Below are 27,205 nucleotides of genomic sequence, written 5' to 3'. Positions count from 1 at the left end.
CTGGGAAGCTTTCTTAAACTTTAATGTAGGTGGAAATATTCCATTTAATCTCTTCCTAATCCCATTCCCCCCTAAACACAACTGCCAGCAAATAATAACATGAGTTAAATTAGCTGTAAAATATGGAGAGCGGACTAATCCCCACGGAGATTAAATCCGTTGAGGCAGTAGGGGGTGGCGGCGGGTAGCGGCCGTCCGTTCCGTGGGGCCCGGAGGCGGAGGCGGAGGCGGAGGCGGCGGCGGCGGCAGCAGCGTGGGCGGCGGGGGGCGGCGGGGGGCGGAGGGAGAAAGAGGTAAAGCCAGCCGGCGCGGCACCAGAGGATGTTTTCGAGCTCGCGGAACAAGAGATTCGGGGCCGGTTTAGCTGGGCACAAAGAGCCGCCCCCGCCCCCGATGCAAACCCCGCCTCGCGCAGCCCCTCGTCATGCAAATTCCCACCAGACTCGCTGAATTATTTAATTACGACGCGCCACTGTGCCTCCGGATCATACGCGTCAAATTCTGACGATAACTGGTCCACAGGCTTCCTCTGCAGAATTGTTCCAGGTTCAGAATTTTTTCTTTCTTTCCTTTTTTTCCTCCCTGCAATCTTTATTTTTACGTAATATTCAGTCTTAGACTGTGGAAACAGAATTATCAATTCCTCGATCACGAAACAGTTGGTCAGGACTCATAAAAATACGCTTTTTGAAAGAAATGTGTCAGGTGCCAGGTATTGGGACTCAACTGCTGAGGTCATCAGTCCCCTAGAACTTACTTCTTAAACCTAACTAACCTAAGGACATCACACACATCCAAGCCCGAGGCAGGATTCGAACCTGCGACCGTAGCAGTCCCGCGGTTCCAGACTGCAGCACCTAGAGCCGCTCGGTCACACCGGCCGGCTGCCAGGCATTCAGCGATGTCGAAGTTTTTCGCGGGGCCATACTCGCATAAAATCTTCTTGATGTACAGACAGCAAAAAATCTGTGTTGAAACTCCGCCTCTTATCACTACAGTCCATCTTCTTCGTCAGGAGATGACTGTTTGACAGAAGCAAAATGCTGGTTTTCAGGGTAGTCGCTGTAGCTTCCATAGGCAAAGTGGCGTCACCTGGAGGGCGGGAGAATTCAAATACAGGGAAACGCCACCTGGCCAATGACACCTATGATTTGTTTATGGGGTATCACGTGTTCTTGTAATTTGTTCGTAACACTTTTACGGCAATACAATACTACGCCAAACGCAGTTGTGAAAATAAATTTTGAAACTTCAAGAGTCAGTATCCAGTGAAAACTGCGTCCTGTGTAGTGCCTCCTCTGAGTTACCACAGATTGCATGTGCCTGCCCTTAAGTGTACTGTGAATGCAGAACCTGTGACTGGCCTCGTTGTACTCTGCCACATTAAGGCAGAACGGAGAGATTCGAATATTGTCCAACCATCTGGTGTCTTCTATACAGTTTGTCTCAGAAGTAATGGCCACTATTCAGGGGTGTGGTAGGAATGATAATTTGCAGTAAAAAGCTTCATATGGAACATCCACTGTTCCGAGTGGTTTCCGAGATAGAACACATTTAATGGTCATTGTTATTTATTTTTTGGATTATTCAATACATTGTCAGGACACATGTGCACATGTACACCAGTTAGTAAACATTACAACGCGTGTTTTGCTTGGTGTCAATAGAGGAATGCGTATTCTGAAGATATTTACCTCTAAGCATTATCTTACACGCCACATTACTGCTGTTGCACAATTCAGAATAAAAGTTCGAATATCACATATTCAATTTTAATTTCTTTGTCCACTCCTGGGAAAACATGTTATGTTGCTGGTCTGATTGACTCTACATGTTCCCTAATGCGGGCAGTAGCGTCCATGATACGACCGAACAGTTTATCTCGCGTACTCACCTTTCGTTTGTACACCTCAGGTTTCATCCAGCCCCATAAACAAAAATCTAATGGCGTAAGGTCTGACGATCTTCGTGGCCAGTTAATTGTACTACCACTGTCAATCAAGTGACAACTGAAAGTGCAGTTGAGATATTCCCTCATGCATTTGCTAAAATCTGGAGGGGCTCCATCATGCTGGAGGTACATGGCAGTCCGCGTGGCCAAAAGAACGCTCTCAAGGTGTTCAACAACTTAATTTTTCAAAAAATGCATGCACGTACGTCCTGTCATTCGTTCTTCTAAAATGACTGGACCTACCAACATGTTGCTTGTCACGCCGCACCATATACTGATCGAAAAACGAAACTGGAAATTCATTGTCACTGTAGCGTGTTGATTTTTCTGCGGCCATCGATGATTATTACGTGTGTTGTTGATTCCATTTGGTGTAAACGTAGCTTATTAATGGAAGCCAATGACGATTGCCGTTAAACCAGTGACAAATTTCAAGTCTTTTGACACTGTGACACGCTGCACATGAAATGGGTGCAAGTTTTCCGCAAGTAACATTCACCTTACACTTGTTCGTGGGACATTGATACGTTCAGAATGTAGCCGTGTGCCGCTGCACCATTTCAACAATGTTTTGCTATTCTTGCGCATGTTGTTGCACTGCACGTTCAGAAGAAAAATGGGGAACTAGAAAGAATACATGTCTCACGCTATGTGATGAAAACTCTGGTTAACACTCTACGATCAGTAATTCGACGAGTCCGAAAGCGACGACGGTATTCTTCGACACCACCAGGAGCGCTACCATCGCACAAGCCGTAAACATGCAACATATCTACGTATAGCTGCGTATTCTTCATTAGCGAAGATGTGTGGAATTTTAATCAGTGTGTGTATAAACACTGTCTAAATATCTCGCAATTTTTCACACTCAACACACCATGGGAGCTGCGAGTTCAAGGGTCTAGTTTAATGTCAGAAAGACCCCTCCCGAGCAAAGAGGTTGAAAACAACGAGTTAGGCTGAGCTAAAGTAAAACGTCAAAGAGGTTTGGTACGTAAGACACGTACGTGCGCGCCACTAGCTCAAAAACAAAAGTGCGTTAATTGTGTTCTGTCACAGAAACCATTCAGAATAGGGCATATGCCCATATGAAGTTTTTTGCTTTTTTGCTTTTTGAAACGTTGCCGCAGAACGGCGCCTTGACTCGGCTGATGTCCCGAGAAGACTTCATTATCCAAATCTGCCGAGAAAGCCTGAATTCGCAAGTAGTTCAACATCCTTTTTTGCTTCAAATGAGCGTTCCTGTCATACCCTTGAATACTGACCTTTCCTCCTGGAACACCCTGTATATGCCCTTGTCCCTAGGCGGGAGTAGCACTCATGTCGTAGGTACATGTTTCCTGATGGGAGGTTGTAAGAAACTTCTAGTGAGTGTCATCGAGCTGTCTATGCTACTAAACGAGAGATAAAATTTAAAAAAGGAATACCAATGGCTTTTAATTGACGTATTGCGTAGCAGACAATGCCATAAACTGCTAACAAGTGATGGTTTCACTACGTAACAACTGAAATTCTTGTTTGTAAAATATTTTACATATCTTACAGTCATATACCACAACAGACTTCGTATGTACACAGCTCTTCTCTCCATTACTCGCAAAGTAGTGATTCAGTAACATTATTACGTATATGCTGTACAACAAAGTATTAATCAGGCAGCCTCCCTTCTCGAACTGCACTATCCAGCCATTTGACTAAGACTTTCATTAGACTTTACAGTCTCGACTGGGTGGCCTGGAACACTTCACTTGCTGGGCAGTGTTGGCGCAATCTGAAGGTGGACAAAGATCTTCAACTGTATTTCCTAATACTAACATTGTTAAAGAGAAATGGTTATTAAAAGAAACTGAAAATGGTGTCTAACAGCTTGCTATCAAGACGATCACTACTATGACAGTAAAATCTTAATTATTTACGAAGAAATAATAATAATAAGTGAAAACATGCCAACGCCTCACTCCACTTCTTATGTCATACATCAGCTAACATTTTTTTCCCTCAACTATGAAGTAGGGCTTGGGAGAGTATATCATAACTCACAGAGCAAGAACTGTTACATCTTTCACAACTTCTAAGCTGTTGTTTTCACAATCAAAGGGGTCAAATTAGTGAAGATTAGTGAGATCACATGCGTATCGCGTTTAGGCTGTTTGTGGATTGCATGCCGGAAAGATCGTTGCAAACTACAGCTCTCTCTCTCTCTCTTTGTACGCAAAGATCTTTTTTTGAAGTGCCTTTTAAGTCAGCCGGCTACTAGTTTTGTGACATCAATTTGTGTGTGTGAGATAGCTACCGCGCCTGCCTTATACACTCCTGGAAATTGAAATAAGAACACCGTGAATTCATTGACCCAGGAAGGGGAAACTTTATTGACACATTCCTGGGGTCAGATACATCACATGATCACACTGACAGAACCACAGGCACATAGACACAGGCAACAGAGCATGCACAATGTCGGCACTAGTACAGTGTATATCCACCTTTCGCAGCAATGCAGGCTGCTATTCTCCCATGGAGACGATCGTAGAGATGCTGGATGTAGTCCTGTGGAACGGCTTGCCATGCCATTTCCACCTGGCGCCTCAGTTGGACCAGCGTTCGTGCTGGACGTGCAGACCGCGTGAGACGACGCTTCATCCAGTCCCAAACATGCTCAATGGGGGACAGATCCGGAGATCTTGCTGGCCAGGGTAGTTGACTTACACCTTCTAGAGCACGTTGGGTGGCACGGGATACATGCGGACGTGCATTGTCCTGTTGGAACAGCAAGTTCCCTTGCCGGTCTAGGAATGGTAGAACGATGGGTTCGATGACGGTTTGGATGTACCGTGCACTATTCAGTGTCCCCTCGACGATCACCAGTGGTGTACGGCCAGTGTAGGAGATCGCTCCCCACACCATGATGCCGGGTGTTGGCCCTGTGTGCCTCTGTCGTATGCAGTCCTGATTGTGGCGCTCACCTGCACGGCGCCAAACACGCATACGACCATCATTGGCACCAAGGGAGAAGCGACTCTCATCGCTGAAGACGACACGTCTCCATTCGTCCCTCCATTCACGCCTGTCGCGACACCACTGGAGGCGGGCTGCACGATGTTGGGGCGTGAGCGGAAGACGGCCTAACGGTGTGCGGGACCGTAGCCCAGCTTCATGGAGACGGTTGCGAATGGTCCTCGCCGATACCCCAGGAGCAACAGTGTCCCTAATTTGCTGGGAAGTGGCGGTGCGGTCCCCTACGGCACTGCGTAGGATCCTACGGTCTTGGCGCGCATCCGTGCGTCGCTGCGGTCCGGTCCCAGGTCGACGGGCACGTGCACCTTCCGCCGACCACTGGCGACAACATCGATGTACTGTGGAGACCTCACGCCCCACGTGTTGAGCAATTCGGCGGTACGTCCACCTCGCTCAAAGTCCGTCAACTGCACATACGGTTCACGTCCACGCTGTCGCGGCATGCTACCAGTGTTAAAGACTGCGATGGAGCTCCGTATGCCACGGCAAACTGGCTGACACTGACGGCGGCGGTGCACAAATGCTGCGCAGCTAGCGCCATTCGACGGCCAACACCACGGTTCCTGGTGTGTCCGCTGTGCCGTGCGTGTGATCATTGCTTGTACAGCCCTCTCGCAGTGTCCGGAGCAAGTATGGTGGGTCTGACACACCGGTGTCAATGTGTTCTTTTTTCCATTTCCAGGAGTGTATTCCCTACATCACGATCAAGTGACTGGAAATTAATTATTTATTAACTTCAGCAGTATTTCTGAATCGATCCTCAGTCAGACATTTGCCTTGAAGGAAGGTGTCTCTCGTACATCGGTATTCCACAAACGCTGCTTTGCATGTGGTTCAGTCCGACCACGACTGATGCTGCACGCAGCCCAGCAGTGGCGCGCTACAGGACAAGAGAGGGAGAGACAGGGCAGGTGTATCTTGGGTGCTTTTGTTTGGGGATTAGCTTGACACCCAGTCTGTCAATCGCGGGGCCTGAGCGACCACCTCTTCGGCACTGACGCCTGGCGCATCCGCTGACGGATCCGTCACTTGGCGAGGGCCCGAGCGACCTGCGCTTACGGTGGCGTCACCCAGCACTGGGTGCAGGATGACGGACAGTGCGTGCTTCGCGATCGAAAGATTTGTAACAGTGTAATTACGTGTGGTGGGTGTTTTATGATGGTATTCCTTGCACGATCAGGAGAAAAACAAAGCGATCGATTTAATTACTTCTTTTCGATGTACTTTACAAGACCTGCATCTACTCAAACAGCGGAGATTGATGAGCAAGAGAGATCCAACCCCTGCAAATTGAATTTTTTATAAATAAACAATATACCCTTAGCTGTGTAATTGAATTTCCTGTCGTAAGATCCTTCTTCTTTAGAACAGAGCCGCCAATTTCCAGGTAGGAGAGGGGGGGAGAGGAGGGGAGGGAGAGAGGGTTTAATTAATTGATTGATTTAATTAAGTAGTCAATCAAACTGATATAAGAAGTGTGCTGGTATCAGTGAGGGGAGTTCCCAGAGGGATGGGGGAGGGAGAGAAGCAGGGGGAGGGGAATGGGAGGGAGAACAATAGGTGAAGGACCTGTCAATCAAAAGGAAGGATTATCCCCTGGCGATCATAATCCTCTTAGCAGAACAATAGATTAACGACCTGTCAATCAAAAGAGAACAATAGGCTTGCCCCTGAATGTATAGTTGCCCATGATGCAGGTAACCCACACAAACAAATTGTGCTCATGACGCCATTGCCCTACTATTGACACCAACCACTAATGTACAGAGTTTGTGCTGGTTGCTCCATCTTTGTCACTCACAGGACTTTGCTCATTATTAACTTGTAACACTCGAACCTCTCTTTGAATCTCAGTAGGATTTTTGCGGACGGTATATTTTTCCAGTTCTGCTGCTATACTCCCGACTGTGACCACTCGTTGTTCACTGTTGCCTCTACAGATCGACTTTCTCCTTATCCTTCTGTGACCTTTATTGCCTTCTGTCTGTCCTCTTCAGCACAGCACTCCACGTTCCTGCCACACTCTCATCACGTGAACATCATGAAAGGGTTCACAGTGGGACATAATAGTAATATGACGAGCACAATATTTTCCTGAACTATTGCTTTTGTAGCATTACCCATATGGATAGCCATTTGGGTTAACACGCTGGTTCTCGTACTCGGGAAGGCGAGCATGACACGGTTTGAAGAGAGAAGCCTAGTGAGCCGGATGTTTGGCATACCTCCTAATATTGTATCACACCTCCTTTTACCCAGTGCAGTGACTCGACATCGCATGGGTCCCACAAGTCATTGTTGGAAGTTCCTTGCAGAAATACTGAACCATATTGCCTCTACAGCCGTCCACAATTGCGAAAATGTTGCCAGTGCAGGATTTTGTGCACAAACTGCCCGCTCGACTTTTGTAGCATTACCCATACTGGGCGATCTGGGTGGCCAAATCGTTCTGTCAAATCGTGCATAATATTCGTCAAACCAATCGCGAACAGTTGTAGCCCATCTTCGTGGCGCATAGTCATTTATAAAATTTCCATCGTGAACTCGAAGTCCATGAATGGCTGAAAATGCTCTCCAAGTAAGCGAACATAACCATTTACAGTCAATGATCGGTTCAGTTGGACCACAGGATGCAGTCCATTCCATGTAAACACATCCTGCGCCATTATGGAGCCATCATCATGTTTCACAGTGCCTTGTTGACAACTTGGGTCCACGACTTCGTGGGGTGTCGAATCCTATCGTCAGTTCTTACCAATTGAACTGTGGAATCGTCTGACTTGGCCCCGATTTCGAGACGTCTAGGTTCCAACCAATATGGTCATGATATCAGGAGAGACACTGCAGGCGATGTTGTGCTGTTGACAAAGGCACACGCGTCGGTCGTCTGCTGCCATAGCCCATTAACACCTAATGACCTAAAGCATTCGTTCCTCGTACGTCCTACACTGATTTATGTGGCTATTTCACACAGTGTTGCTTGCCTGTTAGCACAGATAACTCTACGCAAACGCAGCTTCTGTCGGTCTGTAAGTGAAGGCCGTCGACCACTGCGTTGTCCGTGATGAGAGGTAATATCCTCAATTTGGTACGCTTGACACACTCTTGATACTGTGGATCTCGGAATATTAATTTCCTAACGATTTCCGAAATGGAATGTCCCGTTCATGTAGCTCCAACTACCATTCCGTGTTCAAAGTCTGTTAATTCCCGTCGAGTGACCATAATGACGTCGGAAACCTTTTTATATGAATCACCTGGGCACAGATGACAGCTTCGCCAGTTTACTGCCGTTTTACGTCTTGTGAACGCTGTACTACCGCCGTCTATATATGTGTGTTTAGCAATCCCATGACTTTTGCATCTTAATATGGAGTACACAGACTGAAAAAGAAACGGGTGATCATAGATGTTTAGTCTCTTCAAACCCTTAGCAGTAGTCTACAGCTCGTGTCCAGTGGTTAGCGCTCCTGCCTCTGGATCAGGAGTTCTTGGGTTCGATTCCCGGTCGGGTCGAGGATTTTCACGGCCTGGGGATGGATGTTTGTGTTCTCCTCGTCATTCGTCATCATCCGGGAAAATGGCGAGACTGGACAGTGAAAAGATTGAGAATTTGTATGGATGCTGATGACCACGTTGTGAGCGCCCCACAAACCAAAATCATCATTATCTTCATAATCATCATCCTTAGCAGTAGTATTAGATTACATGTTACTTTGTAACCAATGAATTAAATCAAAGGGACTCTAATTTCAGTCTCGACTCGGATATTAATTATTATAACTTAATCGTATGTGCAGTAATAAAAATGTGATGTAACATTTGAGGTGAATCAATACACACTTATTTTACAGCAGACTGTGGCGTAATCTCTTACCTGGCTAATCTATTTCATTGTTACAAAAGATACTGCTACTGAGGTGAAATTGACATTTCAGTTTTGATTTAATGTTACCTTGCTTGACCTCCGCTTTATCGGAAGATGTGTGGGCACTAATTGTGACAAGTCTTCGTTGACCCAATACGGATAGTGGAACGTGGGACAACGGATAGCATTAACTTCTTGATGCAATAATTTACCAACAGCCGTATGTTTTGTAGGAATTTATTTTATTTTATGAACTTCTATGTGCTACCAGTTTCGGAACTATATTGATGCCATCTTCAGGCACCACTCGTCATAGTCGTAAAACCGGTATACACGCCTGACCACCAAGAGCTATTGCAGGACGAATTGATTCACGGATACAGTTATATGGCTCCTTCCGTGTATAGCGGTTTTACGACTATGACGAGTGGTGCCTGAAGATGGCATCAATATAGTGCCGAAACTGGTAGCACATAGAAGTTCATAAAATAAAATAAATGTTTACAAAACGTACGGCTGTTGGTAAATTATTGCATCAAGCAGGAATTGTGACAGTAGCTGACTGTAGTTATCCGACTGCCCCCTTGACTGTTTCAAAGGACACTTAGAATGAGCCCCGAAGGCGGAAGCTTTAGTGGCCCGTTAACTGGTGGTGACTCGGCGTCTTGGCGGCGGCCACTGTAGTTGGGGCCGCGCGCCCCTGGAGACGAACCGCCCCTTCCGGCTGGCGCGTGATTGGCGACTAACTGGCGGCGCGCCGGCCCGGGAGGCTGACGAACGGCCGTGCTGGTGCGTAACTCACGTCGCCCTCCGCCGGACAATTTAGTGGCCGCCCAGGGCGGCGCTCCGAGGGACAGCGACGGCCCTACACCGCACCACACCACACAGCCCCCCCCCCCCCTCCCCACTGCTGCCAGGCTGACCCTCTACTCCGAGGAGCTTACTAACAACGGGAGCATACACTCCTAGGCTCACCTTCACACTACTGGCCATTAAAATTGCTACACCAAGAAGAAATGCAGATGATAAATGGGTATTCATTGGACAAATATATTATACTAGAAATGACATGTGATAACATTTTTACGCAATGTGGCTGCATAGATCCTGAGAAACCAGTACCCCGAACAACCACCTCTGGCCGTAATAACGGCCTTGATACGCCTGGGCATTGAGTCAAGCAGAGCTTGGATGGCGTGTACAGGCACAGCTGACCATGCAGCTTTAACACGATATCACAGTTCATCAAGAGTAGTGACTAGCGTATTGTGACAAGCCAGTTGCTCGGCCACCATTGACCAGACGCTTTCAATTGGTGAGAGATCTGGAGAATGTGCTGGCCAGAACAGCAGTCGAACATTTTCTGTATCCAGAAAGGCCTGTACAGGGCCTGCAACATGCGGTCGTGTATTATCCTGCTGAAGTTTACGGTTTTGCAGGGATCGAATGAAGGGTAGAGCTACGAATCGTAACACATCTGAACTGTAACGTTTACTGTTCAAAGTGCCGTCAATGCGAACAAGAGGTGACCGAGACGTGTAACCAATGGTACCCTATACCATCACGCCGGGTGACACGCCAGAATGGCGATGACGAATACACGCTTCCAGTATGCATTCACCGCGATGTCGCCAAACACGGATGCGACCATCATGATGCTGTAAACAGAACCTGGATTCATTCGACACAATGAAGTTTTGCCATTCGTGCACCCCGATTCGTCATTGAGTACACCATCGCAGGCGCTCCTGTCTGTGATGCAGCGTCAAGGGTAACCACAACCATGGTCTCCGAGCTGATAGTCCATGCTGCTGCAAACGTCGTCGAACTGTTCGTGCAGATGGTTGGTGGCTTGCAAACGTCCCCATATGTTGACTCAGGGATCGAGACGTGGCTGCACGATCCGTTACAGCCATGCGGATAAGATGCCTGTCATCGCGACTGCTAGTGATACGAGACCGTTGGGATCCAGCAAGGCGTTCCGCATTACCCTCCTGAACACACCGATTCCATATTCTGCTAACAGTCATTGGATCTCGACCAACGCGAGCAGCAATATCTCGATACGATGAACCGCAATTGCGATATTCTACAATCCGACCTTTATCAATGTCGGAAACGAGATGGTACGCAATTCCCCTCCTTACACGAAGCATCAAAACAAAGTTTCGCCAAGCAACGCCAGTCAACTGCTGTTTGTGTATGAGAAATCGGTTTGAAACTTTCTTCATGTTAGCACGTTGTAGGTCTCTCCACCAGCGCCAACCTTGTGTGAATGCACTGAAAAGCTAATCATTTGGATATCACAGCATCTTCTTCCTGTCGGTTAAATTTCGCATCTGTAGCACGTCATCTTTCGTGGTGTAGCATTTTTAATGGCCAGTAGTGTATATCGCGCGGAAATAATTAAACTCTGTTTAGAGCACTGCTATGTGGGCTGCATATATTACAAGGAGCTGAAACTTCACGGCACGCCGTCTTCAGGCCACAGGTGGCCCATCGGGACTATCCGACCGCCGTGTCATGCTCAGATGGGGCGTGCTGTCAGCACACCGCTCTCCCGGTCGTTATGATGGTTTTCTTTGATCGGGAAACTTCATATTTATGTTCACAGTGAGTTCCTGGTGTATGCTGAAAACAATATAGTTACACTTTCTGCCACCAGGTGAAAAAATGGCGCTGTAAGCAGTCATAATGTGATGTAGGTGCAGCGAAAGGGGAGCACCGGTCTAAAACATGATAACGATGGTTCTACCACGTCACAAATTGGAACATGTGTTCAATAATGCCTCACGACTTAGCAACATGCTACATCTGTAACACGACATCGTTACATTTGCTCGCAATACATCCAGTGTAATCAGAGCAATAAGTCGTTGTATGCTGTACTTCAGATCAAGAGGAGTCTGGATACGTCCCTGATAGACACTGTCTTTAAGATATCCCCACAACCAAAAGTCACACGGATTTAGGTCACGGGATCTGGAAGGCTACACATCTTGGAAGTGCCCAGTCATGATGTGGTCGTTGCTAAAGATTTCTCGAAGCAATCGTTCACCTGGAAAGAGAAATGTGGTGCCACCTCGTCTTGCATGAAGAAAGCGGTGTCGAATCAGTTGTGTTCTTGCAAAGCTGGCATCAAGTGTTGCACAAGGAGATCCTTATAACGTGCAGATGTCACTACACACCTAACAGACCCGCGAGGTGTCATCTCCACGAAGTAAACACCACCGAGAGTGAAGGAGCTTCTGAAACCACAACATACAGCCACATAAGCTGAGTGCAGTGGATGTTCTCACACAACACGTGGCGTAGCAGAACTTTATATGCGACAGTTTTATGCGTTCACGTCAACGTGTAGAATGAAATGTGCCTCATCCATCCATAGAATATTCCCTGGCTACATGTCATCCACTTCGATGAGTGCCAAAACAAGAAGAGAAAGTCACGACGTTATAGCCTATCATGGAAATTCATTTCTTGCACGTTATGAGTGTTGTAGGAATACCAACGTAAAATGTACCGTGAAATCTTTTGAACTGTTGAACAGAGGAGACACAGTTCCGTTGACACAGCACGAGCACTGGCTGCAGAGTGTGAGAATCTGCTGCACGGTCGGCTACAGCTACAGGAAGTTCATCAACAAATGCCATGCCCTCTTCCTGCTTCATCCTCCAATTCGCCGGTTTCTTCATATTTCTTGATCACCTTTTCTGTCAGCGATATTCCCTCAGTGCGGCGCTGCTCTTGCTGCCGTTCCGATAGCACAATTTTACCAACAGTGCATGGTCTTTATTCTCAATAGCCATTGCGTTTCGTACGGAATACTTCAACGTCTTTAACCCATTACACCAACAGTTATTTCATAAATGAAATCGACACGTGTTGCCAACGCAATAAACATCATACTGAAGTCGAAACAGGAAATATTTCACATTTTGACTGCTTTAAGCTCTATGTTTTCAATTGGCAGCAGAAGGTGGGACTATCCTCCACTTACCAACGATTTTTCGATGTCCTGGAATGTGTACATCCCACACTACAGCACTCAGGTCACCGTTAGTTTAATCATAATCATCCAGTATAGCACCCTTGATGTAATAAATCCTGATGTAGTACGATACGTTTTTCGTGGGTTTCCGAGAAACCGAGGTTCGAAGTTCGAATACCTTTGGACCAGCCGCGCTAGGTTTACATACGACACGGAAGCCGACCCGACTAGATGTGAACCGACTCGTACAGGAAGTCGGGGCAGACAGGTACTCAGCAGGTATTACCGTCAACTCCTGACCAGAGTTTTGAACGACATCATCGTCACAATAAACGCTCGTATTCGGGTAGATTTGTCATGCAATCATCAGCCAGTATGGAGGTGACTGTACAGTCCAGCGCAAGAAGTACACAGAAAAAAAAATGGCTCTGAGCACTATGGGACTTAACATCTATGGTCATCAGTCCCCTAGAACTTAGAACTACTTAAACCTAACTAACCTAAGGACATCACACAACACCCAGCCATCACGAGGCAGAGAAAATCCCTGACCCCGCCGGGAATCGAACCCGGGAACCCGGGCGTGGGAAGCGAGAACGCTACCGCACGACCACGAGATGCGGGCAAGAAGTACACAGAGTCTGCCACACTGATAAAAGGTGGTACTTCTAACTGGAGCAGCTTCTTCCTTTCGCTTCCTCTCAGCATTTTCTTTTCTGCATCTACGTACATACTCCGCAAGCCACGGTACGGTGCGCGGCGGAGGGTACATCGTACAACTACTTTACTGTTCCACCCGCAACTACGGCGAGGGAAAAACGACTACCTAGATATCTCCGTATGGGCCCTAATTTCTCGTATCGTATTTTCGTGGTTTGTTCGCTAAATGTACGTTGGTGGCAGTAGAACCGTTCTGCAGTCGGCTTAAAATGCCTGTTCTCTAAATTTTCTCAATTGTGTTCCTCGAAAATAACGTTACCTTCCCTCCAGGGATTCCCATTTGAATTCCTGAAGCATCTATGTAATACTTGCGTATCGTTCGCACCTACCAATAACAAATCTAGCAAGCCGTCTCTGAACTATCTCAATGTCTTCGTTTAACCTGACCTGAAGCGAATACCACACACTCAAACAATAATCAAGAACAGGTCGCACGAGCGTCCTATATGCGGTGTCCTTTACAGATGAACCACACTTTCCCAAAATCCTCCCAATAAACCGAAATTCATCATTTGCTTTTCCTACCATAATCCGCACATTCTCGTTTCATTTCATATAGCTCTGTAACGTGACTCAGATATTTTGACGACATGGCTGTGTTAATCAGCACACTACTAATGCTGTATTCGAACAAAATGGCTCTGAGCACTATGCGACTTAACTTCTGAGGTCATCAGTCGCCTAGAACTTAGATCTAATTAAACCTAGCTAACCTAAGGACATCACACACATCCATGCCCGAGGCAGGATTCGAACCTGCGACCGTAGCGGTCGCTCGGTTCCAGGCTGTAGCGCCTAGAACCGCACGGCCACTCCGGCCGGCTGTATTCGAACATTACGGATTTGTTTTTCCTACTCGTCTCTATTAATTTACTTTTTTTCGCATTTAGAGCTAACTGTCATTCATCACATCGACTAGAAATTTTGTCCAAGTCATCTTGCATCCTCCTTCAGTCACTCAACGACAACACTTTTCCGTACACAATAGCATCATCAACGGACAACTGCGGACTGCTGTCCATTCTCTCCGCCAGATCATTTCTGTACATAGTGAAAGGTATGTGCTAAGGTCTGATCAAGGTATATCCAGAAAATAAAGTCGGTAGTTGCCAACCGCAAGGTGGAATGAGTATAATATCTTTGAGTAGGAAGACCTTTGATGGTTAAGAGAGCCGGGCGCGCGCAGTAAAAAACTCGTGAGTCGCAGCTAGGTGCCCGGAGGAAGCAGGCGTGTGGTGACAGCCTTAAGGGCAAGATGAGTTTGGCACGAGCTTTGCTGGTTCGTAGACAGAAACTTACCGGTCTCAAGGATATTTAGTAGATTCCAACTCAGAGTATGTTCAAGAAATCTGCAGCAAACCGATGTTAAAGATATTGACCTGTATTTTTGCGGATCCATTGTTTTACCATTATTATATACAGGAGTCACCTTTTTTCCAGTACCTTGGGACTTCGCTCAGGGCGAGAGATTCGTGACAAATTCAAGCTAAATAAAGGGCAATTTGCTGTAGAGCGGTCGACGGTTGAGGCCTCCTGTCGTTAACACGACATTACATTGACACATCTTGATGGTGGGATGTATCCTTAAATCGTTTCCGGTGACCCCACACACATCGTTTGTCCGCTGTTAACTTAGAATCAAACACTTTTTTGGGAATGCGATTGTCAGACATGCGCACTACGAGCCCTGTCCGTCGTACCTGGAACCTTAAAGCCATCGTTTCTATACCTGTTGTTTGTGCTTATTCAAAGACGGTGAAATTTGTGCGTCTCTCTTTCATACGCAAAATGCTCCTCAGTCGTCGCAGCTGAAATTATTACAGATTTTTAAGGTGTTGTCTGTAACAGGTGAAGAATTTCAGACCCACAAAGCAGGGTGGGAGTTACATTTGAAGTGGATACTAGGATCATTGTTGCAGCATTCACATCGTGGCTGTCAAATGTGCATCGCCTTAGTGTAGTAAAGGATGCTCCAGCCTGGATAACTTTGTACTGAATTTCAGAATCTATATTTGCGCTTGATGAGGGTGTGCGACCAAGGTAAGGAAGATTTTACCTACTTGAAGACCACACCGTCGATGGTGACAATGAAATTTGTTTGTCCTTCCCGAGGTGCTGGTTGATGAAGGACCTATGTTTTGCTGGTATTCAGTTAGAGACCAATCTCTTTCTCTGCTGTGGAGAAGGCATTCAGGATTAACACTAGTTCTTCTTCGGTCTTCGCTATGACTTTGTTATCGTCTGCATCTAAGGGAACAGTATCCTTACATGTAGAATATAATATCGCTGACGACAACAATGCGCAACAGTAACGCACACAGTGAACAAAGAGATTTTTAACAAGTTAGTGTTGCACTACGGTGAGCCACAGGTGCCATGTAGCAAGGCCCTTCTCGTTTTTAATTTAACGGCACACTTTAGCGCAAAATAATGTAATGTGAAATGTGTTTCTATTAGAAAGTTATTAAATGTTAATAAATGTTATGTTCAAAGTTTGTGCATTCGAATATTCAATAGTTGGAGAAAACTGATTCAAAATAGTTGTAGTTATCGGTCAACAATCCTCAGCAGTATAATCAACAGAAATAATAACACATCATATTAGTCGTAACGAAGCCCATATCTTACGCTAACGTATTATTGACACTTATGGTCAAATAGTTACAAGCGCACTGTAACTGAACTAATTCCACAGAAAATGTTGGTGTCTTGCTTTTAGACGGCTCTGATTGAATAACTTCTCATCCATTTTGCAAGTTAACTGTATTCCTAGAGGAAGATCATCTTTAACTCACTGCATGACAGAGGCAATATATGTACAAGGGAAATAGCGTAGTGACAATCACACATTCTTGCGTAACACTGGTATTGTTGTGGAATCGCTCAGCAACACAGTCGTTACCAATGACAGTTGCTGTCATATTTGTGCAGAGCTATAAATGTCTACGGAAAACTATACACAGCTAAAATCTTGTCGTAAAGCTTTACGGTTTGCGGAGTGAAATGCCTTAGCGAGATCAATAAGGGCACTGAAAGATGTCTACTTTGTACTTTGCATTTCTCCTGAAGCTGATGAGCTGGAACGTCGTATCTTTGATTCCTCCAGAACAGGATTTCACAAACTATGTTCCGCGGGACACTCGTGTTCCATGGGAAGCGAATAAGTGCCCCCCCTCCCCCCGAAAAACTATTAATAACATGACTTTTTCTACATTTTTACGATATTAATTCTATTTATTAAATGTTATTATGATGTCTGTGTTATTACAGTAATTATGATTTAAAACTTAAGTGATCACTGAACAAGAAACGTTTTCTCATGTTTTAAAAATTTTAGTAATTTTCAGATCAAAAACGTTTTCCATCATAGTACCAGGATTTTCAAAGTGTTAGAGGAAAAGTTGGGAAATCCTGCTCTAGAAGGCCTGAAGCCATACTGGCTCCCTGATAGTAGTTTCTCCACTAAACGAGACAGCAACGATATTCCGCAGCTGTTATTAAAGTCTGCACCATCTCTGTTCTTAAATGTGGGAAGCCTCAGAATATTTCTGAAATCAGGAGGCATTACTTCAGTGTTCCATACTTTAACAATCAGTTCAAATCAGTTCATCTGTGTTACTTATGAGTTCCTGGCCACCTTCTTGGTGAACTTCCGCTGCTGTATCATCAGGACCAGTTGCCATGTGTTGTTTTACTAGACTGACAGCACGTTAGACTTCATCTAATATTGGTCAGGTGCCAATATTCTTCTTTGTGAGTCCCTGTTGTATTATGTCCTACACCTGCTCATCAGTAACCTGATTCAGAATGACTTCAGAACGTTCATTCCATCTATTCGTGACAGAGCACTGATATTTTAAAAGTGCACGCTTGTCACTGGACCAAAGTAGGTGTCTGCCAAATGCGATTGGACCATAAACTGCTTTTATGACTTGGAAGAACTGTCACGTATCTTCGTCTGCGAGATATTGTAAGTCTTTCTTGTTACCCACCACTCATTCCTCAAATCACGGGTAGTTTGTTGTATTTCTTTCTTAGTGATGGAGTTCATATCCTTGCGCCGTGCGTGCAAGGTTTACCTCATCTCTGAGATCAATAATTCAATTTCTTCACCATTTTCATCAAACCAGTTCCTGATCTGTTTCTTTTAAGGCATCTAGTTCTTTCGGTGTTGTATTACATCATGATGACATTCCTTAGACAGTATTTGACGGAGCTGTTTCCTGTACTGTGAGGAGTATTGTGACTTGGTGATCTTCTCAGTATCAGATGTGCGTCTACGTTCTTCGTTTGTTTCTCTTTCTTTCTTTCTCTTTCTCTCTCTCTCTCTCTCTCTCTCTCTCTCTCTCTCTCTCTCTATTTCTCTCTATCTTCTCCTTCTCTCTTTGTGGATAGTGACAAATGCATGACGGATCTAACAAGTCGATGATCTGTCGAACAGACATCGGCTTCTGTCACATCTCTAGTGATGAAAATATCGTGCATATCTTCCTTGCAGACAATCACATAATTAGTGAAATGTAAGTGCTTCGATGTATGGTGCTCCATTGCCATTTTGAGCCGATCCTTTTGACGAAAGATGGTGTTGGTAATTGTTAGTTTATGTTCAGCACATTTTAAGAGAAGTATAACACCACTAGAGTTTTCACTGCCAACTCTCTCCTTGCCAGTGACACTACTCCACACTTTCTAGTACTTACCCAATATAGTATTAAAATCACCAGGATTATTTTGCCTTGGCGATTGACGTTTGATAAGATGTCATCCATATCCGAATAGAACGTTTCTTTCATGTCATCATCAGAATCCGGACGCAGGACATAGAAACTGTTCACTATCGAAGTCTTTAATGTCATAAGGCGCTCGCTCATTATGCCGAACTGGAAGCTCCGACATGTCCCTGAGAAGCTTGTGGTTAATAGCGGAGCCTACTCAGTGTATTTTAAGCTCGTTAGTTGCTTTCCCCTTCCTGAATAAACTACTATATCCTTCACCTGCTTCAATCAACTGACCATCTGGAATACGCGTTTCCTGGAGTGCTGCTGTTAACGCATTGCCGACGATAGCTGTTCTGCGCTCGCAGGGACATTAGTCATTCTTCTTACATTTAAACAGGACTCCTCAATAGTAGATGCAGCAACCGAATTTCTCTACACTCGCAACCCTAAGTAATACGATCGATACATAACAGCCCTGCTCCTATGGTAACCTCTTCATCGCCGCAGGTTTTTTAGGAAGAGAATCAGTATTTTGTTGGAAGGATGCCGTGCGCTGACTTCTTTTAGAGTGAGAGTGTTGCTGCACTTCAATAAATACGTATTTCTTGATGACCTAGGAACTATTTTCAATGGTATGATGATGCAAGACAACTGAAGGATCTGGTCACAGTAGCCTTCATTCACCATTCCAGGCTAGACTGGACTTACTGTAATAGGGAAAGCTTCCAGCCCCAAGGACAAGAGTGTACCCTAACAATTACCAGCTCATCTGCCTACCTGAAGAGCTGTTGGAATGGCAGATGGAGAATCCCGGGAGTCATTCGTTCGCGAGAGTCTCGTCAAGTCAATAGCAGGGCGCACTAAGTGCTGGTGAGGTTGACACTTGGATACGCTAGTTCGCAAGCTACTCCATATACCCTGTCGCTGTTACTGGACGATATTTCAAGATTAGTGATTCAGATAAAATGGCCGACGTTTTACTTTGCAACAGAAGGGTTGTTTTCTGTACTGGCTGACAAAAACTACAGCACCCAAGGATATGGTCTCATGTCAGTATAATTTTGTACAAGTACACACCATCGTGGATATGTAAATGATTGATTTGTGGGACAAGTAGATCGTCCACCAGAGTGCTTTAGAGTTGATCCTGTTTAATTCTGTTACAAGGTCTGGTATAGTATATGAGAGGCAAGAAAGCGTCAGATGTTGAGTGATAGCTGTGAAGAACACGGAGAAGTTGCATACTCATATGAGACAGCGTTATCAGCCCACAGTGTTTGGAATAGGCCTCATTGTGGGGCCCGCATCTCGTGGTCGTGCGGTAGCGTTCTCGCTTCCCACGCCCGGGTTCCCGGGTTCGATTCCCGGCGGAGTCAGGGATTTTCTCTGCCTCGTGATGGCTGGGTGTTGTGTGATGTCCTTAGGTTAGTTAGGTTTAATTAGTTCTAAGTTCTAGGGGACTGATGACCATAGACGTTAAGTCCCATAGTGCTCAGATCCATTTGAACCTCATTGTGGGTGTCACTTTTAGCTGGCTGGTAGGATCGTGCAACATGCAGAGTTGTGAGGAATTCGAATGTAACAGAGGCCCAATATTGGACCGCATGGGAACGTGAGGGCAAGCCTACATGTCATGAAGGTTCTAGTCAACCACGACTGACCATCACATAGGCGCATGATCATACTGTGCCCCAAGCACATGTAACCCCTTCACGTTTGCACTTGCCATCAGAGAATAAGTAATGGACTCTCTGCTACATTCTGCGCTGTCCCGCATCGTTGTTCAGAGGCTAGCAGTAGCCACTCTACGTAATTACAGTCCCATGTGTAGGCTGCCGTTAACACAGGCGGCTCCGTCTGGAGTGGTGTTGCGACCAGAAAGCACAGTCTTCGGCTGATTGGCGTCGCATTGCGTTCAGCTATGAATCGCGGCTCTGCGCTGTACCTGCTGACCATCGTTGGTGAATGTGGTGATGATCTGTGGAGATTTCCCGTTCTCCCAATGTTTTGGGGAGGTACAGCGGTTTTAATCCTCGCGTCATGGTGTGAGGATCCCCTGGGTATATCTTCATGTTACGGAGGCTAGTGATTCTGCGAATTCTGAAGGCATAATGGTACGTCACCGACGTAGTGCGTCCTCATGTGTTAGCTCTGATGTGACTCTATAGTGGTGCCACATTTTAACAAGACAATATTCGTCCATGTACTGCACGTGTCTCTATGAACTGTCTGCACAATGTTGAAGTATTCCTGTAGCCATCGTGATCACCACATCTCTCCTGTTAGATCATGTTGTGGACCACCTCGGACGTTCACTCCATCTCGGTGCCAGTACCCAGGATATCTTATTGTCGGCGGAGAGAGGGTGGGGGTAGGCTGGCAGTGAGCATGTTGCCGCTGTCAAGCTACTGGTTTTTAAAATACAACAGAAATACAAAAATTTATTAAGTTAACGTACAGATAATCATGTTTATGAAAAGACGATTATGATGTGCTGGACGTTCAGACTCATAGTGAGCATGATGTGATTGTGATATGAGCTCCTGGTAACTGTGAGCGGGGATTGGTGTGTGGGATGTATTGGGGAAGGTGTTGGATGGAGAAAAATGAGGGATGTCGTTATGGGAAGGAATTGCTAGTTGGGATGGAGATGTGATAAATTTGGCATAGCCGAACACTGTGATAGGCTATGAGAACGTCCGGATTTTAAACCATGTTTCTTCATTCTAGGATTCAGTTTTCAAAAACGATTTAATTTATCATGCCAAGGTTATTGGCAAAATGTGGTGCCCGCTGTTGGCAAAAGTTAACTCTCAGCGCAGTCGACAAGAATTTATGACGCAACATCCTTGGCAGACGGTGTCACGATGCTATCGTGTAATATAATTATCTTCTTCTATGATTTGCTGTGCAAGCTTCCGCAGATGTCTCGACCTCTTGGTATGAAATGTGGGCGGGAGTATTTTACCATCTTCTCCACCCACAACCAGCCGATACCTCCTATTTACACAATAAAGTGTCTAGGACTAATCCTCGACCGAAAACTAATCTGCAAGTCCTACCATCCAACACAAAACCGACTACAGCTACTAACATCCCCCTACTACTATCCCCGCCGGCCGCTGTGGCCGAGCGGTTCTAGGCGCTTCAGTTCGGAACTGCGCTGATGCAACGGTCGCAGGTTCGAATCCTGCCTCGGGCATGGTTGTCTGTGATGTCCTTAGGTTAGTTAGGTTTACGTAGTTCTAAGTCAAGGGGACTGATGACCTTAGATGTTAGGTCCCATAGTGCTTAGAGCCATTTGAACCATTTTTGAACCACCATCCCCACCCGTAAAACCTTCGTCCGTCCCTTTCTAACGTATAACATTGCCTGGATGTCTGCAACCCCCTTGTACAGACACCATGAAATTCTAACAAGATAAGCATTCCGTCTTGCTTTTTGGATCCTACTCCCTTCTCCAATTTCCATCCAATACCAGCTCATCCAGTTCTCACACTCTCGCTTCTTAGAATTCCTTCGGATCTAATACATTAATCACAAACGCAGTTCCGAATCACAGTCTCCTGCCTACTAATTACTAATTCACTACATCTATATCCCATTTTCCATACATCCATACACCTCCATCGCTGAAAGACATAGCAGGAAAAATACCCACAAAAAATCACAGAATCACCTGCAATCACTGCTGGTGTAACTCATTTACGGGCCTTCGATTCTCTCGACGCTACGCATCATTTGCAAAGAGGCAAACTGCGACTTGTCGGACTACATCACATGCATTCAGTCAGATACTGTCCAGTTTCTACGTCGTTTGGCCCACTGATGAAAAGCAGCGTTGTGAGCCGCCGTGGACAATAAATTTTTGAGAGGTACCCGACTCCAAAAGTGTGTCGTATCCGCTTCTATTTGCACATTGGCGTCACAACAGGGTAATCCGAAAACTAGACTCAGTCACAGCATACGTAACGTATTGGAGAAGAAATTTTACGTGTTCTCACGAAACAGATTTTATTTACACTTCATTAACCGTCATCAGTAAAGGACGTTCGATATACAACAAATCTCACTTAGAAATAAGCTTATAAATACCTGCCTCCGTAGAAGCAACTTACCCTTTAGGCAGTAAACGACCGTGGCTGTGTGTGGTGCTGGTGGAAAGTAACCTCATTGTTATGCTTAGGAAGGATACGACCTATCGCAGTAAGAAAGTCCTGAGAAACAGTAGGAAGGCCGTGGACATTAACTTATTCCATCCAACTTTTTTATGTTTGACAGTTTCGGTATGAACTGCAAAGCCATGCAGATCCTCCATGATTGATATCCACTATCTACAAAACTTTTTTGAATGTTCAGATTCTTCCTGTAGATGGTCCCTATCAGCTATCATATGTTGTCTGTGCACAAGTGCGTTCAGGACACGATTCGTGCAACGGATGGTGAAAGCTGTCTCCTCACAGATGGTCAGAAACAGTCCGAAAAGCTTGCAAGGGCGTTCCAGGTAATTGTAATGAGAAATAAGTTTAAAGAAGAAAGTTCGATATGTTGCGCCCTTTCCAAGTTAATTAGCTTCGAAGTTAGACAATGAGACCGTTGTGCGCGCAAATACAAGCTGCCCTCCAGATACGGTGTTGCCATACTTGTTCTTCGTTTGGTTTCCCAACACCGAACAAGAGAACGATACAACGATTGGACGTGTCTCTGTGGTAAAGATCGAACCCGAGCCAAAGGCTGAGCAGTGTAGAGCACTATCATCTGCACCGTGAGAAGAACTGACACTAATTGGATAGCCGGCCAATGTGGCCGAGTGATTCTAGGCGCTTCAGTCTGGAACCGCGCGACTGCTACGGTCGCAGGTTCGAATCCTGCCTCGGGCATGGATGTGTGTGATGTCTTTAGGTTGGTTAGGTTTAAGTAGTTCTAAGTTCTAGGGGACTGACGACCTCAGATGTTAAGTTTCATAGTGCTCAGAGCCATTTGAACCATTTTTGACACTAATTGGATATGGCGGGGTACTTGAATTTGCCTGCGAAACGGTCTGACTGGCTAACTTTGGTGCTAATTAACTTCGAAACGGCATAACGTATCGAATTTTTTTTAACAATTGTTTCTCAGCACAGCCCACCCTGCAACACCCTTAAAGCTTTTCAGACTCTTTCTGCCCACCTGTATAAAGGCTTGCGTAAGATACCCTATCCTATGGTCCCGTGAGTTTTACAATGAACCAAACATCCAGAAAAGGGAGGCATCCACCCTTTTCAGCTCCATGGTAAATTGGACTTCCCCGTGAATAGAACTGGAGATGTTCCAAGAAGTGAAGATTTTATCCTAATGACTGAAAAATTCATCACCATACCTCCAAAGGATGACACCCCTACTTTGTTTTTGAAATGACTCTATCACGGCCTCCAACGGTAGCTGAAGAATCGTGATACGAGTTCTTGGTATTTTGTTCAAATGTTCAAATGTGTGTGAAATCTTATGGGACTTAACTGCTAAGGTCATCAGTCCCTAAGCTTACACACTACTTAACCTAAATTATCCTAAGGACAAACACACACACCCATGCCCGAGGGAGGACTTGAACCTCCGCCGGGACTAGCCGCACAGTCCATGACTGCAGCGCCTGAGACCGCTCGGCTAATTCCGCGCGGCGCTTGATATTTTCAGACATAGTCAGGTCCCCTAGGTAGCTGCTCAAGATATGCGCGAAATACAGGGGCGACAAATATATGGATACTCAGGCAGCACAATACATTAACGTGCATAATACGGTTAGGAATAGCGTTGCCATTGGCCGGCCGCAGTGGCCGAGCGGTTCTAGGCGCTTCAGCCTGATGACCTTAGATATTAAGTCCTATACTGCTCAGAGCCATTTGAACCATTTTTGAACCGTTGGCCACTTGTCTAGGAGTGGATACGTACAAGTCTCGCATGATTCTGAAGTAAATATTACACCAGTCTTCCTGCAAAACATTGGCAAGTACAGATAACGATGACAGAAGTGAATAAAGATCATACAGTCTTCTCTCTAAAGTGTACTAGAAAGATTCAATAATATTCTGACCACGACTGACATTTGCAACACATTGAGGACATCGTACATGTGCAGTTCATGGTTAGATACAACAGCGCAACCAGTAGACTTGGCCAGCATGTGCATTTATACTCAAGCATGATGTTTTCACGGTGAAATGAAATCCCGTGTGGCCAGGGCCTCCCGTCGGGTAGGCCGGTCGCCTGGTCCAAGTCTTTTTAGTTGACGCCACTTCGGTGACTTACATGTCGATGGGGATGAGATAATGATGATGAAGACAACGCAACACCCAGTCCCTGAGCTGAGAAAATCTTCGACCTAACCGGAAATCGAACACGGGACCATTTGCATGACATTCCACCACACCGACCACTCAGCTATCCAGGCGGATTTTACATATTACATATTATTGTCCAACCTTTGCACGTGGCGCATGAAATTGTTAGCTCGTCGAAAATGTTATTGTTTCTACAGGGCCACGGAGGCACCTCTAGAAGAATTTTCCCGAAGCCAGGAAGAATTACGTAAAATCTACGTTTTGTTCTCTGACTAGCAACAGCCAGACGACATAAAGCTGCAACTAATGAAATTAGAACATAAGTGAAAAATAATTATTTTTCGGTGTTCTGGTCAAGCTAAAGCTAAATAACGGACCATACATTATAACTTTCCATTCTCTGATTCACTGACACGAGCGAGGTGGCGCAGTGCTTAGCACACTGGACTCGCATTCAGGAGGACGACAGTTCAATCCCGTCTCCAGCCATCCTGATTTAGGTTTTCCGTGATTTCCCTAAATCGTTTCAGGCAAATGCCGGGATGGTTCCCTTGAAAGGGCACGGCCGATTTCCTTCCCCATCCTTCCCTAACCCGAGCTTGCGCTCTGTCTCTAATGACCTCGTTGTCGACGGGACGTTAAACAACACTAACCTAACCTAACCACTGACACGAGTGTTACCACTGACAATCTTATATAGCCATTCTCAACTAACCCGCAATCAACTGAGCACTCACCTAGCCTTCTCCATTCAGTCACCCTATTTTGAAAAAAAAGAAAAGAAAAAAAGAAAGCCTGTGCTAAACAGAAGTGTGACGCAATGTGATTAAATGAAATATTTTAAATCATACATTTTTTTCTGTTACATGCATTGGTGTTCTATGTTTACTCAACGTTTAGTAATAGGCTACAAAAGATACAATTTCTCATACGATCCGAAGGTTGACTAGGGTTCTCGCCATGAGATAGTATACCAAACTTTGGAAATGTTATTTAATGATTAAAAGATAGAAAAGACAATTCAATATCATAAATCATGCTGAAATATAACAACTTGTTCGCAGATATGTAAACAAGCAAATTACCAAAAAATCATCCATTTACGTAGCAAGTAAAGAACTCATTATGACAAAGCTGAATGACCCCCTAACATTGTCCAGTTTTAGTATAAAAATATTTCGAAAACCCAGCAATCCTCCGGCAAAACTCATTAAAACGTTACAAAATTATACAACCCTAATCTGACGAATGCATGTTAGCAATGATGCCCGAAATTTTCTCTTTGAGGTACAGGGTGCATAATTTCCTTGAGAAACGAAATTTCTAAACTCTAATACATAACTGCAAAATACGAATTTGTAGTTAATTTTATGGAGAGTATGATCTAAGTTAAAAATACTAGTTGTTTATAATGCTAGCTATTGTTCATCGTATTACTGTAATATTCATCAAAGATCTTACAATGTGTTGTGACTTGCCAAGACAGCCAAGTCACAATGAGAGGAAGCCGAAAGGCACGCGTTAAGCTCACGCAGATTGGCGTGAGGTCTGGAATAGTTAAAGGAATTAATAGTAGGAAATAAAGTGCGTAGTTGATGTAATACTTAACTTTAATCCACAATTGTAGAACATCTCTCTTGACGGTACATGTTATAACCACAATATAAAATAATATCAAATGCTATGGCGCCTTGCTAGGTCGTAGCAAATGACGTAGCTGAAGGCTATGCTAACTATCGTCTCGGCAAATGAGAGCGTAGTTGTCAGTGATCCATCTCTGGCTAAGTCGGCTTACAACTGGGGCGAGTGCTGGTAAGTCTCTCTAGACCTGCCGTGTGGCGGCGCTCGGTCTGCAATCACTGACAGTGGCGACACGCGGGTCCGACGTATACTAACGGACCGCGGCCGATTTAAAGGCTACCACCTAACAAGTGTGGTGTCTGGCGGTGACACCACACAATGAAAGGCCAACCCCTGCGAGCTTCTGATTTCGGTGAGTTCCCGTTCTAAAATGGTTCAAATGGCTCTGAGCACTATAGGACCTAACATCTGTGGTCATCAGTCCGCTAGAACTTAGAACTACTTAAACCTAACTAACCTAAGGACATCACACACATCCATGTCCGAGGCAAGATTCGAACCTGCGACCGTAGCAGTCACGTGGTTGCGGACTGAGCGCCTAGAACCGCTAGACCACCGCGGCCGGCAGTTCTCGTTGTAGCTACAACTAATTATATAATCAATTTAATTAATGAGTAACCCTTAATATTTATCATATCATTCGGACATAAATGAACCGCCAAAAGAAGTGTTTCGGAAACATCACATTTTGGGCTGGAAATAAAGGAGTGCGCGAAAGTTTTCTTTCAGTGTGTTTGAAGCAGGCGGTTTCATTGTTTTCTCTGCTTCTGTCGTGGACAGCATCTGACGCACTGTGAAGACTTATCACCAGAGAAAAAAGTAAACAAGTGTTAGAGGAAAAAAGAGAGATAGTCTACCAGTTATTGTGTAACACTTTTTGTCGCTTGTCCTCTCATTTTTCCTAAATAAAAGTAATGTATTTTGTAAAGCAGAAACCACAGAAAAACGGAAAACAACACGCAGTCTGCAGCTATCAATATTCGT

The 27,205-nt window shown here is 45.2% G+C and overlaps 1 protein-coding gene across 1 annotated transcript; it reads right to left on the bottom strand.

The window, feature by feature from the left end:
- Positions 1-109: 109 nt before the first annotated feature.
- LOC124613567 (transcription factor SKN7-like) lies at positions 110-25,331 on the bottom strand. The gene is made up of 2 exons (XM_047142282.1): positions 25,318-25,331; positions 110-446 (listed from the first exon to the last, which is right to left on the bottom strand). Exons 1-2 carry the CDS (start codon positions 25,329-25,331, stop codon positions 110-112), a joined length of 351 nt encoding a protein of 116 aa, XP_046998238.1.
- Between the last annotated feature and the right edge of the window lie 1,874 nt (positions 25,332-27,205).

The sequence above is a fragment of the Schistocerca americana genome, chromosome 4 (genome assembly GCF_021461395.2).
Source record: "Schistocerca americana isolate TAMUIC-IGC-003095 chromosome 4, iqSchAmer2.1, whole genome shotgun sequence".
Lineage (NCBI taxonomy): Eukaryota > Metazoa > Arthropoda > Insecta > Orthoptera > Acrididae > Schistocerca > Schistocerca americana.
The sequence above is the reverse complement of the archived record's forward strand: the minus strand, read 5'-3'. Positions and strand labels throughout refer to the sequence as shown.